General features: G+C 45.3%; 2 protein-coding genes across 3 annotated transcripts in view; one reads left to right on the top strand and one right to left on the bottom strand.

Moving 5' to 3' along the window:
- The window catches only part of LOC148428631 (pyruvate carboxylase, mitochondrial-like), a 210,648-nt gene that overhangs the window by 72,461 nt on the left and 122,598 nt on the right, over nt 1-15,589 (bottom strand). The window lies entirely within an intron of this gene.
- LOC148428632 (leucine-rich repeat and fibronectin type-III domain-containing protein 4) overlaps nt 1-15,589 on the top strand; it is a 46,299-nt gene that overhangs the window by 18,857 nt on the left and 11,853 nt on the right. Inside the window, exons 3-7 of one of the 2 annotated variants that reach the window (XM_088425867.1) lie at nt 2,099-2,695; nt 2,773-2,935; nt 3,108-3,278; nt 4,683-4,844; nt 5,353-6,063. In XM_088425867.1, the coding sequence (XP_088281993.1) occupies nt 2,125-2,695; nt 2,773-2,935; nt 3,108-3,278; nt 4,683-4,844; nt 5,353-6,063 (1,778 nt within the window). In that variant the 5' untranslated portion in view covers nt 2,099-2,124. Of the gene's footprint in view, nt 1-1,440; nt 2,696-2,772; nt 2,936-3,107; nt 3,279-4,682; nt 4,845-5,352; nt 6,064-15,589 lie in introns of those variants that run through there. The other variant, XM_088425858.1, reaches the window with a different exon arrangement.

Here is a 15,589-nt window from a genome sequence, read left to right as displayed (position 1 = left end):
GGTTCGCCATGGAGCCAAGTGAGCAAGATGGAAAACACGAGGAGCAGCACTTCTACGCGCTAGAGTAGATGACAAAGAGTGATGGGACGGGAGTCGATTTCAGTCCCCCAAGCTACTATCAAGTTATTGCAAGTACTTTTGACGCAGACGAAAAAAGTACAATTCAGTTCCTAAGAGCGGAAACGCGATTTGATCTGAGGTAGAGCGAAAGGGGTAAATGGATAGTAGATAAACTTGCGTCACAATTCTATTATTCGGATGAAGGAGAACGAGAACAAATCTTGAGAGGGGTCTGGAGAACACTTTAAGGGTCTCAGTCTAGAAAACAAAGCAGTATTTTTTCAAGATCGTTCTTGGTCTGGGGGGAGGAGTTAAGGGCCTTGGTCTCAAAATCAAATCATCGAGATGGTTCTCGGTCTAGAGAGCGGCCCTTTGATTATGTTTTAAGGGTTTCTTTCTCAAAATCAAAGGCATTATTTCTCAAGATTGTTCTTGGTCTCGTGCAGACTTGAGACCACATTAAGGGTTGCATTCTCAAAATTGCAGGCATTGCAAGATTGTTCTTGGTCTCAGACGCGCTCAACTCGTATCTCAGCCTCCAAATGTCTTAGTCTTGTCTCGGTTTCGACCTCCAAAAGTCTTGGTCCTGCCTTGGTCGCTCTAGTCTCATCGCCTCGGTCTCGGTCGGTTTGGTCTTGACTATACTGTACATCTTTTAGTCATTCTGCTTTTTATCTGCATTGAATCAAATGAGTGATTTTTCTTCCAGATTGTACATTCTAATAAGATTGGCAACATATCAAACAAAAGTGCCTTTCGCGACATAAATAGTTTTCATGTTCAGCTCCTCCATCCTGTCTGTAATTGACACTACTGAGGCATCTTTAATCTTGTCTTTCTTTAGTGGTGACAGTCAAATTTCCTGTGTAAAATGTACCTTGACTGTAATCGTAAATCCTTTAATACAAACTACACTCCAAAATTGGAGAGAGGCACTTTCGTCGTATCTTTGAAAGTTTGACGAATCAAAGAAATGAATTATCTACGCGGCCTTTAGACGCCACACAGAATAAGCTAAAGTCTTGATGAATCTGTTGGTGGATCCTGTTGTAGTCTAGGCCAGACCAACCAGTAGGAAAACAAAGACTTTTAGAGGTCGACACCGAGCCGTGATCAACACTTTGGGAGGTCGAGACCAAGTCGAGAAAATACTGTACGTCAGAGAAATCATCCATTATCTTAGCCATGAGGGTTGCGGCCGTGCTGGAGCCTATCCTAGCTTTCTTTGCGTGGTAAGCCAACCAATCTCGGGGCACACAAAGATGAACGACCAATCACACTGATCACGGCACCTAAGACAGAGTTTAGAATGTCCACGCATGTTTTGGGGTTTGAGGGAGAAACCGGAGTATTCGTCGAAAACCCTGCAGAAAGTACACGCAAACTCCACACAGGAAGGCCGAAACCAAAGCCAAGACCTCTGCCCCGCGGGGCAGATGTGCCACAACATATGCGGCGGCATTATCATGTGCGAGGTCATCGACAGCATCAATGCCTGCATGAGAGCTGCAGTCTCAAGTCTAAAAGTGACATCAAGTGACGTGCGAATTCACAATGCTTCTGCCTGTTAGCGACAGTCGCTGTCCCCCTCGGATCCATGTTGCTACGGAAACCCATATGCATGACAATCAGCTTCAGTGACTCATCCCTACACCTTGTCAGACCATAAGCTGTCATATCAAGTGTCAAGAGAACTCATTGAAATGTACTTTGTTATTAGGACACGAGTCTCGTTGTACAATTGAGGCAGATAAGGCTGCTGACCCGATTTAATTCCCTGACCCGCAGCCTTAAGAAAGTGTCCCATGATAAAACGACTAATCCTCTCTTGCAGGTTTCTAGGTAACCGTTACCATGGGGACTGGCTGTGTTCAGCCTCGTGGGGTGGTATTTCAAGGCTATATTGGCGGAAAAGTAAAAGGGCCCGCTTTAAAATGCCGACACGTTCGCATGGCGACAACGCGGATGGTTCTGAATGCTACAGGCCAAGCGCAACAACTCCGAATACCACAAACCTTCTTATTTTCTCTTTCGTTAGGTCTGTGGATAGCCTGGCTTTCTACCATGCCTGCCCCCCTAACCCTAAGGCTCAGGAGACAGAAACACCTGCCACCCACACCTCCCCGCCAGGATCGCCGGCCAAAACATTCCACCCTCCCTCCATCCGTCCTCTCACTTCCCAACGGCCGCCATCTCGTCTCGCCCGGGCCCTCCTCATCCCGTGTCATCCCTTGCGCCTGCTTGGGAGCCTCGAGAAGAACTCTTCCCAGCGGCGTCCAGTTCCCGGCTCTCCAATGGTTGACTCTGGTCACATGCTGCTTGCTGCCCTCTCTGATCGCCGCGGGGGAGACGTGGGGCGTGGTGTCGGCCTGCCCTTTCCACTGCGTGTGTCGGAACCTCTCCGAATCGCTCAGCACGCTGTGCGCCGACAAGGGTCTCCTCTTTGTGCCGCCGCACGTTGACCGGCGTACCGTCGAGCTGCGGCTGGCCGACAACTTCATCACCGAAGTTGGAGGGAGCGACTTCGTCAACATGACTGGACTGGTTGACTTGACCCTGTCGAGAAATACCATCCATCTGATTCGACCGATGGCCTTCGCGGACCTGGAGAGTCTACGATCCCTACATCTCGACGGTAAATAGAATCAGAACCTCTCGCGGGCACGAACCGAAGACTGCAACCGTCGCATGATTTTATTCTTGTCTTTTCAGGTAATCGTTTAACAACGGTGGGCCCCAGGGACCTGGCGGGGTTGGTCAATCTCCAACATCTGATTGTCAATAACAATCAGTTGGTCAAAGTCTCAGTTCAGGCATTCGACGACTTCTTGCTAACGTTAGAGGATCTCGACATGTCGTACAACAACCTTCGAAAGTAAGTCAGGAAACTAAAGTAGAGCTGTACCTTGAATTACAATCGCCCCAACTTGTGAGCTTCAGATATGCCGCGGCCATCTAAGTTGCAAATCCCTTCTCCCCGCTGTGAAGAAAATTACAGAAAAAACTGCTTCTCTGGCACTCAAAAATCCTCTGTTTGATTTCGACAGGGTACCCTGGGAGTCCATTCAGAACATGGCCAGTCTCCACACGCTGAACCTGGACCACAACCTCATAGACCACATCGCGGAGGGAGTCTTTGGAGAGTTGTATAAGCTTGCCCGGCTGGATATGACCTCCAACCGGCTGAGGACTCTGCCGCCGGACCCTCTTTTCGCCAGGTTGTGCCGCATAAAATTATTACCTTCATGCTGCTCAAATATTGACCAAATTCGACCAAATATTGTCCTACGGTTAATTGTGAGGTTATTTACCATTGTTGCACCGCAGATAAGACATGTGAGCCAGCTGTTCAAGTGAGGGATTAGCAAAATCTGCTGCCCCCGTTCCATTTCACATACATGACTGAGGCATGGGCTTGTTCCAGATCGTGCGTTGCGGAGGCGTGAGTGGCTTCGGCGTGACTAAGCGAGGCCCTTACAAGTCCAGATCGCATTTATAGACAGGCGACACTTTACCATCTTGAAAATATCGACAACAAGGAAAACAACTACTGAGCTCCAACTGTCAAGCAAATAGCGGCTGTGGCAGACTCAATGAACTCAGCGTGACTGAGGTTTTGAAGCAATTTGAGAAGGATTGCATTCTTTCTGGCAGACAAGTTGCTGATGAGTAAGTGCAAAGCAAAGACTGGTGCGGAATGATTAAAAAATCTAAAAATAACACATCCAAATAAACAAGACTGCTTCTCTATGCCGCTCCTGTTCCTTTGTGTGAATTATATGGGCGGCTTTCAACTACACTAGTGGCTTTCAGACCAAGTCGAAGAGTTCCTGGTGCCAGGTGTTCCTCAAACACCAGAGCGCAAGAACCCGGCTCACCAGATTGCATTCATACCCGGCGAAGGTAGTCGATTCAAATAAGACTGATTACATATGTCAGCAGGGAAAAAAAGTCCAAATGAGATGAATGAGAAACAAGTCGTATGACGAACAAAAGAAGCACTGTCAGTTTTAAGTCACACTACATGAGGATGGAGCCAAAATCAGATTTTTATTTGAGCTCGGCTAGCTTCATGCTACTCGATATACTTCATCGGCCTTGGAAATCCTTGTCGCCGTAAATACTCAGGCCAGCCTGTAACTCATTTTTCACTCTTTCCAGCATTAAAAATATTGAATTGACTACAGTAGTGAAAAGCAACTGCTCAGTCAACGGTGGCTGCCGACAACACACGTAACGGTTCCAGTTACGTACCCATTAAGACCATATTACCCTGGTGATACTTAGGAAGACCCTAGTGGAACCCTCTAAACCATAGGTGTCGAACTCCAGTCCTCGAGGGCCGGCATCCTGCATGTTTTCCGGTTTTCTTTCCCCAACACACCTGATTCAAATGATTAGCTCATTAGCAAGCTCTGCAGGAGCTTCAAAATGATCCCAATCATTTGAATCAGGTGTTTTTGAGGGAAAAGGTTCGAAAACATGTAGGATATCGGCCCTCGAGGCCCGGAGTTCGACACCTGTGCTCTAAACCCATAAAGTGTTTATCTGTACGTCAGGAAGTTCTTGAATTCTCTTACGTTCTGAACGGCACTAATCACCTATTTCTGTAACCCTGGCAGATCCCAGACAGGTGCAATAAGCCCCACCCCTTACAACGCAGTCATCAGCCTGAATTTCGGGGGGAATCCGCTGCATTGCAACTGCGAACTACTGTGGCTTCGCCGACTTATCCGCAGCGATGACATGGAGACCTGCGCCACTCCCATCCACCTGGCCGGAAGGTACTCTCCACCTCCCTTCTATTGACAGTGCATTTAGACTTGGAGATTAGCATCTTTTCCCCAGCAAAGCAGTCCTTTTACTTGGAATAAATCCCGCGTTTGAGTATCTAGGCACTTGCGCAGCCGCTATTCTTATGCTTCCTTAATTGGACAATTAGAACTGAAGCACAAACTTGTAGGTCTTCAGAACTGAGCTGAATTGAGGGATAATGCGCCGCTAATAGCGCTACAGTGGCTGCACCATAATTCATGGATATGCAACACCGTAAAAGTCATTACATTGCCACTTGGCATCGTCCCTGCATTTATCTTCCAATCCTTTTCCAGCCTAAGCGTCTCATTAAAATGATGCGGTGCCAGCAAAGTATTGAGGAGGAAAATGAGCATCTGTTGGTGTTATCTTTTACTGTACCGTAGTAACTGATAACTACCCTTGTGAGAAATTACAGCTCAGACAAACACAAATACCGATACGATCGATATCTCAGCGGCTCACTTTTCCTCTCAGGTATTTCTGGTCGATTCCGGAGGAGGAGTTTACATGCGAGCCCCCCCTCATCACCCGCCACACTCACAAGCTGTGGGTGCTGGAAGGCCAGAGAGCCACGCTCAAGTGCCGCGCCATCGGAGACCCGGAGCCGGTGGTGCACTGGGTGTCGCCGGACGATCGCATTATCGCAAACTCGTCGCGGACCAGCTCTTTCAACAACGGAACTTTGGATATCTTGGTGACGGTGGCCCGTGATGACGGGCCGTACACCTGCATCGCAATAAACGCGGCCGGCGAAGCGACTGCCACCGTTGACTTGAAAATAATCCCTCTTCCGCACCGGGGCGGAGCAGGTGGAAGTACCAACGTCAACAATAAGAGCAACAGGAATGTAACCAACGGGATTTTACGAACGGATCCGGGATCTTCGGATATCAGCACCGGGAAAAACGGGGGGATGAACAACGGCGCGGGCCGCGGGAGCGACGTGGGGGATGGGAAAAAAGATACCGGCGAAGAAGAAGAGGGCGACAGTGGCAGGGCGCCGGACGACGGGGAACCGGAGGATGACGAGGGGGACGAAGAGGACAGGAGGACGGTTGGCGTACAAGGAATAACGTCCACGTCGGCTCAGGTCCGGTGGGGTTTGGGACGTTTGTCCGAAGCTTACGTTGTGTGGATGTACCAGATACAGTATAACTGCACGGCGGATGAAACTCTCATCTACAGGTCAGTTGGACTATTTGTTTACCTATTTGATCATCGGCGCGACCATTTTTAGGGACACTAATCCATTGGCTAAACGAGGTGTCCCTCAGGTCTTAAGGAGACAATAGTGGAGTTTCCATTGATACGTTTTGAGTCTTTAAGCGAATTTTGTGAAAACGAGCAAAACAAATGTGAGGCATTCCCGTTTGTTATCGTTTTGCGTACAGTATTACGAGAGACCAAACGACACGGTGATGTAGTATGAAAGTTTCTCTGTGACGCGATACTCGGTGTCAACAAAAGTGACAATGGATGGAAGGTTGATTGAGGTTTTGTGATTTGGAAGAAAAGGAGGTGGCAAAGAATATTGTTTATATAAGAGATATAGAGAACGCAACCAGGTTCCCGCAGTCATGTTTGCTTATTTTATTCATTCCAGAAATTATTTCTTTGGGGTGGCATAGTGGCAGACTGGTTAGTACCTTTGCACACAGTGCGATGGATGTGGAGCCGCTTCATACTCGTTTTTTTCTGTGTAGAGAGAAGTTCTCACCGTGCCAGCGGGTTTTTTTTCTGTGAACTTGAGGTTCCTCCCCCATTACATAAACATGCCTGATAGGTATAAATTAGACGCTCAATATCATAGGTGTCGAAATCCAGTCCTTGACAACCGGTATCCTGGATGTATTTTCCCCCCTTAAACACCTGATTCAAATGATTAGCTTATTAGCAGGCTCTGCGGGAGCTTGAAAATGATCCTAATTATTTGAATCAGGTGTGTTTGAGAAAGTTTCAAAAACCTGCAGGATACCGGTCCTCGAGGACTGTAGTTCAAGATCTGTGCTCTAAATTGGCATACTTGTGAGCAGGAATGGTTTTTGGTCTGTTTTCCCCGTGACTTTTGTGAGGATAACGGATGGTAAATTTCTTTGTATTTAAAGCCCTTTGTACCCCCAACAATACCAAACTTTGTCATTCACCACTATTTGTATTTATTTTTGCTATATCCAAGTCAGTTGAATTGAAGGACCGCGGCGGCCATACGACGTTAAGTCTGTTCCAACGATTGCGACGGCGGATGAAAATTGCTATCCCGACATTTTAGATTCCTGCGTTTTTCATCCGTCGGTCTGGCAACAAAACGGACGTCCGTCGGCGACGTCATTTTAGCGTAGAGGGCTTTGACGGGACGAATAGAAATATGGCCACCAAGAGCGTCTAAAAAATGAATGAGGGAGATGCCGATAGTTTGAATGTACGGACAGAGGCGGATTTTAGCACCGGAATGAGACTTTAGAGGACGGCGCAGAGGAATTTGGAATGAAGGGGAAGATCTGAGATTGACTCTAAACAAATCCCCATGGGAAAGATTAGAGTGAAAGGGAGGACTGTTGAAAGGGAAGAAAGCGGGTGAGGCCGAGGCTAAGAGAGATGGGTGGGCTGAATGGTCCTTTAGGAAAATGCGGCAGGAGGGGAAGTAAATCCATCAGTGAAATAGAGTTAGATGGAAAAATACATCTGGGATGAAAGCGGGGCCTCGCCGCAAGATGTAATGAAAGATAGAGACGGAGGAGAGCATCTGCCTGACGAAAAGGCGGGGTGGCCGAGAGGTGACGAGCTCGGAGAAAACGAAACCAAAAAAAAAAAAAGGCGAGTAAGCGAAGAAGAAGAAGGCGCGCACGAAAACAAACGCGGTGTCTTCATCGCCGTCAGCGCACGCGCGGCAATTAAGCGGGGAGAACTAATTAAATAAATGATTGAACTGAATGAGATCTGAGCTCCCTTGCTGATCGGCTCTGCTAATTTCTCCGTGGCAAATACGCTAATAATAGGCGACATAAAAGGAGATGCCTTTTCGACAGGGATGCAAGCTCATGGTAAAATATGGATCGCAAGTCAGACTGGGAGATATATGGACTCCGTTACTTCATTACTTATTAACCAAACAACTCCTTTTCTTCCTCCTTTTCTTAAGTTCAGGTTGCGCTTCAAGGCAAAAACGTTGACACTACGAATGAAAGGGAGATTTTGCTTGGCCTGATCTTTGTTTTGTTTTTTTGGCGCCACCTCTGGCCGCTGCTGATATTACATTTTGTAGTGATCAAAAAGGGTGCCACTGTCATAACGCACGTTGTTCTGTCTCTCTGTGAAATCTGGCCCACAAGTGTCTGTAAGTTGCACTTTCTTTGTAAGAGTGTTATTTAAAATAATAAGCCGAAAATTAGCTTGTTGATCCGAAAACTTCTCGGATCTCGGCGCCTCAGTGGAGCGCATCCCGATGGGCCTTGCCGTCTGTCTCACCGTCAGTCAATTGCATAGTTTGTTTTTGGATGGTCCGAACTTGTTAAGTCAAAATTTCATACCGTATCTATCTCTCTCTCTCTCTCTCTCTCTCTCTCTCTCTCTCTCTCTATCTATTTTTTCTATATATTTTATGTTCTAGCGAGCTAGCTTTGTAGCTATCTAGCTAGCTTGCTAGTTGTGTATTTATCTACCTTGCTAGTTATCTATCTATCTATTTTATGTTCTAGTGAGCTAGCTTTGTAGCTATCTAGCTAGCTTGCTAGTTGTGTATTTATCTACCTTGCTAGTTATCTATCTATCTATCTATATATCTATCTATGTTCTAGTGAGCTAGCTTTGTAGCTATCTAGCAAGCTTCGTAGCTATCTAGCTAGCTTGCTAGTTGTCTATCTATCTATCTATCTATCTATGTTCTAGCGAGCTAGCTTTGTAGCTATCTAGCAAGCTTCGTAGCTATCTAGCTAGCTTGCTAGTTGTTTATCTATCTATCTATCTATCTATCTATCTATCTATCTATCTATCTATACATCCATCCATCCATCCATTGCTAGCAACTTGTACTACAAACTATTTTACCTTTTAGAAACATTAGTGAGATTGCCAGCAAATTTTTTGCCTATTGGGTTGAGGAAACCAAGTGAAATCAAAACCACGGTAGCAATTTTTGCTGACTAGAACGGCACATATAAGTACACCTGGTTTGTTAAAAAATGATCAGTAGGAACGGCAACTGTACCGACTGAGTCATCAACTGCCTTGAAAAAGTAATCCGATGGCTCTCGCTAGCCTATATGTGGCAGTTGAGTGCTGCTGGCTGCTAACATCGTTAATAGCATTTAGGGCTGCTTATTGCTAACAGTACTGCTTGCCGCTAACGTTGGAGCTGCTGCTAATCATAGGCAACAATACAATACAATGTGAGCGTAGTTGCGACTTTTCACGCAAGCTTAATTAGCATCATTTGTCATTGAAGCTGATTTCAGGAGAGCGTTGAGTTGTTGACGTCAGTGCTGAATCAAGAGGATCAAGTTGGATGCGCTTCAAAATAAAAGAGGAAATTGATTTGTTATTTTGGGGAAAAGGGTTATTTTGAAGTTGGCCTGCATTACCGGTCTGTTAGCATGAACGCTTGAAAGAAGTCAGCGCTTGGTTTGACTTCATCCTGACAACCTCAGGCTACACTAAATAAATTAGTATCCGAGGCAGAAAAAAAAAATACGTCAAGCTTTATTATTTATTTTTTTTAACCGAGGTGCTGGAATGACTCGACGACTTGTTTCATTCCGAGAGTAGAGCACGCGAGAGATAGCCCCACGCAAAGCGGCAACATAATAATGCTGCCCTATCGCCCGCCCGCTAAAAAGGTGAAATTGAGAGAGAGAGAGAGAGAGAGAGCGAAAAAAAAGAAGCCGATAGAAAAGACAAGACGTCGGAAGCCCGGGCAGGCAAATCAGGTCTCCGAGGAGCGATAAAGAAATAAATGAAGGAAGCGTATGAAAGAAGGCACACCACAATGGAGCCAGGGATCTCTCGTATAGATTTCTATCATGCTATTAGCGCGCCGGTGCCGACCGCAATATCGCACCGGCGAGCGGGGGAGAAAAGTCCGGGCGCAGATTTCCATTACTTTGCTTTTTTTTTTTTTTATATCGTTGTTTCTGCCACGATTCAATTGGTGACGGAATAGAAAAACAAACCCAGGAGATTTGAGAGCCCCCCCATGCCCCAGTGGGAATAGAATTTCAGGCTAGCCAAAATGAGGCGTATTAGATGGCTTTACAGTGGCCGTCCGGAAAGAAGACTTTTGCCGCATCTGCCAGACTGAATCATTTCCTCAAAAGGTCAGCGGCAGCGGAGACGCGGCCTGTCTAATTTGGACGGCGCGGTGTGACAGGGCCAGGTGGGACGGCGAGCGTGCGGCATCTGCTTGGAAGCTCTCAAGCTGTCAGGGCCTGACATGATCATCCCCGCCCGTCTCACCTCCCGGTGCTCGGACTTTGCGCTACACGACCACGCCGCGGGGGGGGAATTCGCCCAAAAATGCAGATTCCGCACCGGGTTCTTTTCAGGTGCGTCCCAACTAAAGGACGCACGACGGGGGGTGACTATGTCCCTTCATGGTAATTAGGCACCGCTTAAACGCGACCATCTGCTACTTTGGCCATGGTATCTCATTTCTCGCTAAAATGTATTCCGGCAGTGTGCTCGTGGGGTTGGACTGCGGACAACCACTGGATTTAATTTGTCAAATTGCGGTACCGGCTGGAAACCTCGCCCAGAGTTATGACCCCTCAAACGTTTGAGATTAGATGACATCGTCGATGTCCAAACCACGGCCCGGGGTCCCTTGGTCCGTTCTTAACTCTTTCAGGGACGAGCGTTATTGGAAAGGGAAACCTCTAGCATCCCCTGTCAAAGCTTCCAGAAGGGGAGGGAAAAAGTCCAAAACCCCAATTTGGGGAAAATCAGAAACCTTCAGAAGGGACCACAGGTGGGGTATTTTTCCCCCCATTCTTCAGTACTTTCCACAAATGATTGTTATTCTTAATTTCTTATTGTCGAGTTTGACTGATTTATCGGATTGCTTTGTTAACATTCCCTTGCGCGCAGCTCCATCTAGCGCAGAGGTGTCAAACTCATTTTTGTCGCGGAGCATTTTGTAGCGAGAACGTCCTTCATTGGGCCGATAAGTTGAGGAAACCAAGTCTCAAAGTATTATTATATACAAGTCTCATAGTATTATTACTGCACACAGCAAATCGATGGCTTCGTTATTTTGAAATCAGAAGTAAATCAGTCTAGTTTGTTCATTTATTGTTTACATTACTGTAACAGAACAAACCAAAAACTTTATTTAATTTTTTTTATTTTTATTTTATTTTTACTTTATTTTTCATTGCACACGGCAAGCTAAAGTTTTGGAACAGAGTTTAGCAAGGGTAATGGAAACTTACATGATTTGCTTTCGCGGGCCACATAAAATGACGTGGCGGGCCGGATTTGGCCCCCGGGGCCTTGAGTTTGACACCTGTGATCTAGCAGATGCATGATGCAACCCCTGCCACAACTGTAACTTCTATTCTATGCGCCTTATAATGTGGTGCACCCTATAGGTGAAAATTGTTTTAAAATGGCCATTCATTGAATCTGCACCTCATAATCCAGTGCACCTTACAGTACGGGAAATCGTTCAATTTAAAATAGCTGCACGTTTAGAAAAAAGAGCAGCACCAACATATTTTCAACAGAACACCGACACACTACGATTCCCAGGGTCAGGAGAACGTAAAACTCAAACGAATGATTCCCCGACGTTAACACACTTGAACTTGATGAGTCTTAAATCGATATTTGCCAAAATACCATATATTGGCAGCAAAAACCGACCTGTCCGATTATCGGCCCATCCCTGATTTTCAGTCTTGTTTTCTAGCCAAAAGATTTCAGTAAGAAAGAAAAAAATGGGGGGCGTCGCATCCTCGTCATTAAAGTGCAGCCACAACAGGAGCGGCCGCCCCGCTGAGGCATCCAACTTTGAAACCATCACAAGTGAGCAGGCAACACTGCGGAGTCGAGGAAATAACGAGACGGAAAGTGGATCGCACTCGCAAAGACATTGTGACATACATCGGCGAGGAAACACGCTGCGAAGCCGACGCCGCACACCAACAAGGGGCGAATTACAAAAGTCGAGCGGAAAGAATATGTCGGGGTGTATGGCTGCCACTCATTATTGCAGTGTACGCACAGTATGGCTCTTGTTTAGTACCGTTGCAAAAACACAGAGAATGCGAGACCACAAGCGTTGTGTCAGGAAGCCAAAGACTGCGATGAATAGACCACAAGTAGAATAAATCAACGGTTGTCAAAGGGGGGTGTGACACTTTGCGAGATTTCATTGCCGTTTTGTGTTGGACATTTTAAATTACTGACAGCCGTAAGAAAATCTTGCTTGACGTATTTTTAAGATTATAAGGTGCACCGGATTATAAGGTGCGGTCTCAATAAACGGGCGTGTTATTTGGAAATTTTCGGGATATAAGGCGCACCGGGGTGCAACGCACAAGGAAAAATACAAATCAATTAGGCAAATGAGTCGAACTTTATTCAACTGGAATTTGACATAAGCTGCACCTGATAATACGTTGTTGTGTTTTGATAAAGTTCAAGTATTTTAAATGTCCTTACAGTCTGAAAAATACGGTAAAATATTGGTTAGATTGTTGGTATTTTTCGGGAATTTCAATCAACGCTTGAGATTTTTATTGTGGACTGATGATGATGATTAAATCATATCACTGAATTGCAAATTCTATTCATTTTAATAAACGTTAATTAGATGCAAACGCACATTTTTCAATGCAAAACATTTGCATATGCTAACATACAGCAAAGCGTACGAAAATGCTAACGAGCTAAATGCATACAAGGCTTCAATGCTGAAGAAAACCTAGCATGTGATCCGCGACGACAAGCTGTGGGAGAGTAACTGTCACGTCGTCCTTCCTCACTACAAAATGTAATATCAACAGCGGCCACAGGCGGCGCCAAAAAACAAGGAACAAATGAATGAACCGTTAAAGAAGAAACAAAATCAGTTCCAAAACATCACTGTTTCGGGTGCGGCCCTTGCGGCCACGTACCAGTTGGTCCACGGACCTGTACCGGTCCACGGACCGGCGTTTGCGGACCTCTGCACTAGAATGTGCGCTCTTCCATAGAAAGCTGGCTTGAATAAGACACAGAAACCGACGGCGGCAAGATAGGCGGAGACGCTGATAAAAGGCGGCAAGAAAAAGCGCTCAGACACAATTGCGGCAGACATCTGACGAGCCGCCCAACGGGCCGCGTAAATCCTGAGCAAACACCGAGGAAAGGGTAAACAAACATGATATGTAAAAGGAGGAAATGAGGGCAGCCGAGACGTGAGGCGCGGGGGGAGATAATCGTCCTCGCGTTCCACCTCTTCCTCATCTCGCTTGTTGGTGCAGAAGGAAGCAAACAAGTAGCATGGCAGAAAATAACAGGCATATCTTTGGACACTCCAAATTAGTCCCATCCCATATTACTGGAACCGTATCTGACTTGTTAAATGGAATTTCACTCATATAGGGCTTTTCTACCTGGGTACTCAAAGCGCTTTACGCTAACTAGTCATTTGCCGACTGATGGCGCAGCATCAGGAGCCACTGGGGGGTCCAAAGGGAGGCGACCGCTCTACCGCCGAGCCATGCCGGTATTGAGTCCGATCGAATTGCATTTCAACACCGGTTATATCGTCGATCTTCAACTCCGCTTGATGTGACCACAAAATCCACCAAAAAACAAAACAAACATTTTTACAATCATTCGACCAAATGCGATTGTCGTTGGCGTGAGATACCTAACAAAGATTAGTTTAAAGCACAGGTGTGGAACTCCAGTCCTCGAGGGCCGGTATCCTACATGTTTTCAAACCTTTTTCCTCAAAAACACCTGATTCAAATGATTGGGATCATTTCGAAGCTCCCGCAGAGCTTGCTAATGAGCTAATTATTTGAATCAGGTGTGTTGGGGAAAGAAAACCGGAAAACATGCAGGATGCCGGCCCTCGAGGACTGGAGTTCGACATCTATGCTTTACGGGAACCTTTTGACCTGGTTATGGTGTTCCTGGGTTACGTTTTTTTTTTTTAACGTTACCAAGTGGAAGTTTTTTCACCCCTCTTTATGGCATTTTTCACGCTTTACGGCACAGGTGTGGAACTCCAGTCCTCGAGGGCCGGTATCCTACATGTTTTCAAACCTTTTCCCTCAAAAACACCTGATTCAAATGATTGGGATCATTTCGAAGCTCCCGCAGAGCTTGCTAATGAGCTAATTATTTGAATCAGGTGTGTTGGGGAAAGAAAACCGGAAAACATGCAGGATGCCGGCCCTCGGGGACTGGAGTTCCACACCTATGGTTTAAAGGTTTGATTTCGTCCCAAAAAATCCTGTGAAAAAAACGCCGACAACAACATGTATGGATACCGATTTTAAATGGGTTGACGTATACTAAAATAGCATAGTAAAAAGCACTAAAGCAGCCACCAAAGGCAAAAAAAAAACAATGGGGCGCTCTATGGTGGACCATGTATGTATTTGTGGCATAAGAGCGTGAGCGTGTTTTCTGTTTGTGTGTGTAGGAGAGCGGAGCAGTGCTCAAGTGTCTCTCGCTGACGGGAATGACTTTGACCTCGGCTCTCACCCTCCTTGTGTGGGCAAGCGTGTTTGTGTTGTCGTCCAAAAACTGAATCCTTCTGCAACGTTTTCAGTTCTTTTCTTCATTTTTTTTTTAAATCTGTCTGTATATACACAAACACAATAGAAAAAAAAACGTTCACCTTTAATTCTTTGTTAAAAAAAAATGTATATATATATATATATATATATATATATATATATATATATATATATATATATATTATATATATATATATAAAACACAATAGAAAAAAGGATGTTAACCTTCAATTCGTAAAAAAAAAAAAACCTTCAAGGGCCAATATATTTAGCATTTTCACTCAACTTTCAAAGCCAACATAATATTGTGTGCTATGTATGTAAATATGGGTGGTATCATATGAAAGATTGATTTCCAATTCTTACTTTGAATTGCATGTAGGTAATAGCTATGTTGTATGTGTGGAAACACTGCCATCCAATGGTCACAGTTATCACTACAGTGCTCAATCGGCTTATATTAGGTCAGCATTAGTCAAGGGTGTCAGCTCCTCTCCATAACAAAAAAAATACTTGACGAGAATTTTATGATTTATTGTTGTTATTACTGTTTTCAAGATGAGAATTCCAATCCACTAAGAAAATGAAATATATACTGTGATTTTAGATAAGCCTTTTGCCATGCATTTTGATCGAGATGATGTCAGAACCACAGAAAAGACATTTGAATCAACCTGATTTGTTCAAAAGTGATCAGTAGGAATGGCAACTATTACAATGGTCTGTTCAACGTACGTAATCCGGCTGCTAGCACTCGATAACTGCTAGCTAGCGGTTGATTTATGCTAGAGGCTGATCCAAACGCTGGCAACAGGCAATTGATTATTTCTTGTTTCGTGACTCCTGCTGCAACAAGCTGTGCCGTATAAAGTCAGCCGTTGTCACCACGTGCGGGAACAACTTCCAAATATAACAATCCCTCTCATAATACAAGCATTCCTACATTATCTATGGTCACGTTTATTTTGCCCAAAGAAAAA

The sequence above is a fragment of the Hippichthys cyanospilos genome, chromosome 1 (genome assembly GCF_059441005.1).
Source record: "Hippichthys cyanospilos isolate Australia breed blue-spotted pipefish chromosome 1, RoL_Hcya_1.0, whole genome shotgun sequence".
In the NCBI taxonomy this organism is placed as follows: domain Eukaryota; kingdom Metazoa; phylum Chordata; class Actinopteri; order Syngnathiformes; family Syngnathidae; genus Hippichthys; species Hippichthys cyanospilos.
The sequence above is the reverse complement of the archived record's forward strand: the minus strand, read 5'-3'. Positions and strand labels throughout refer to the sequence as shown.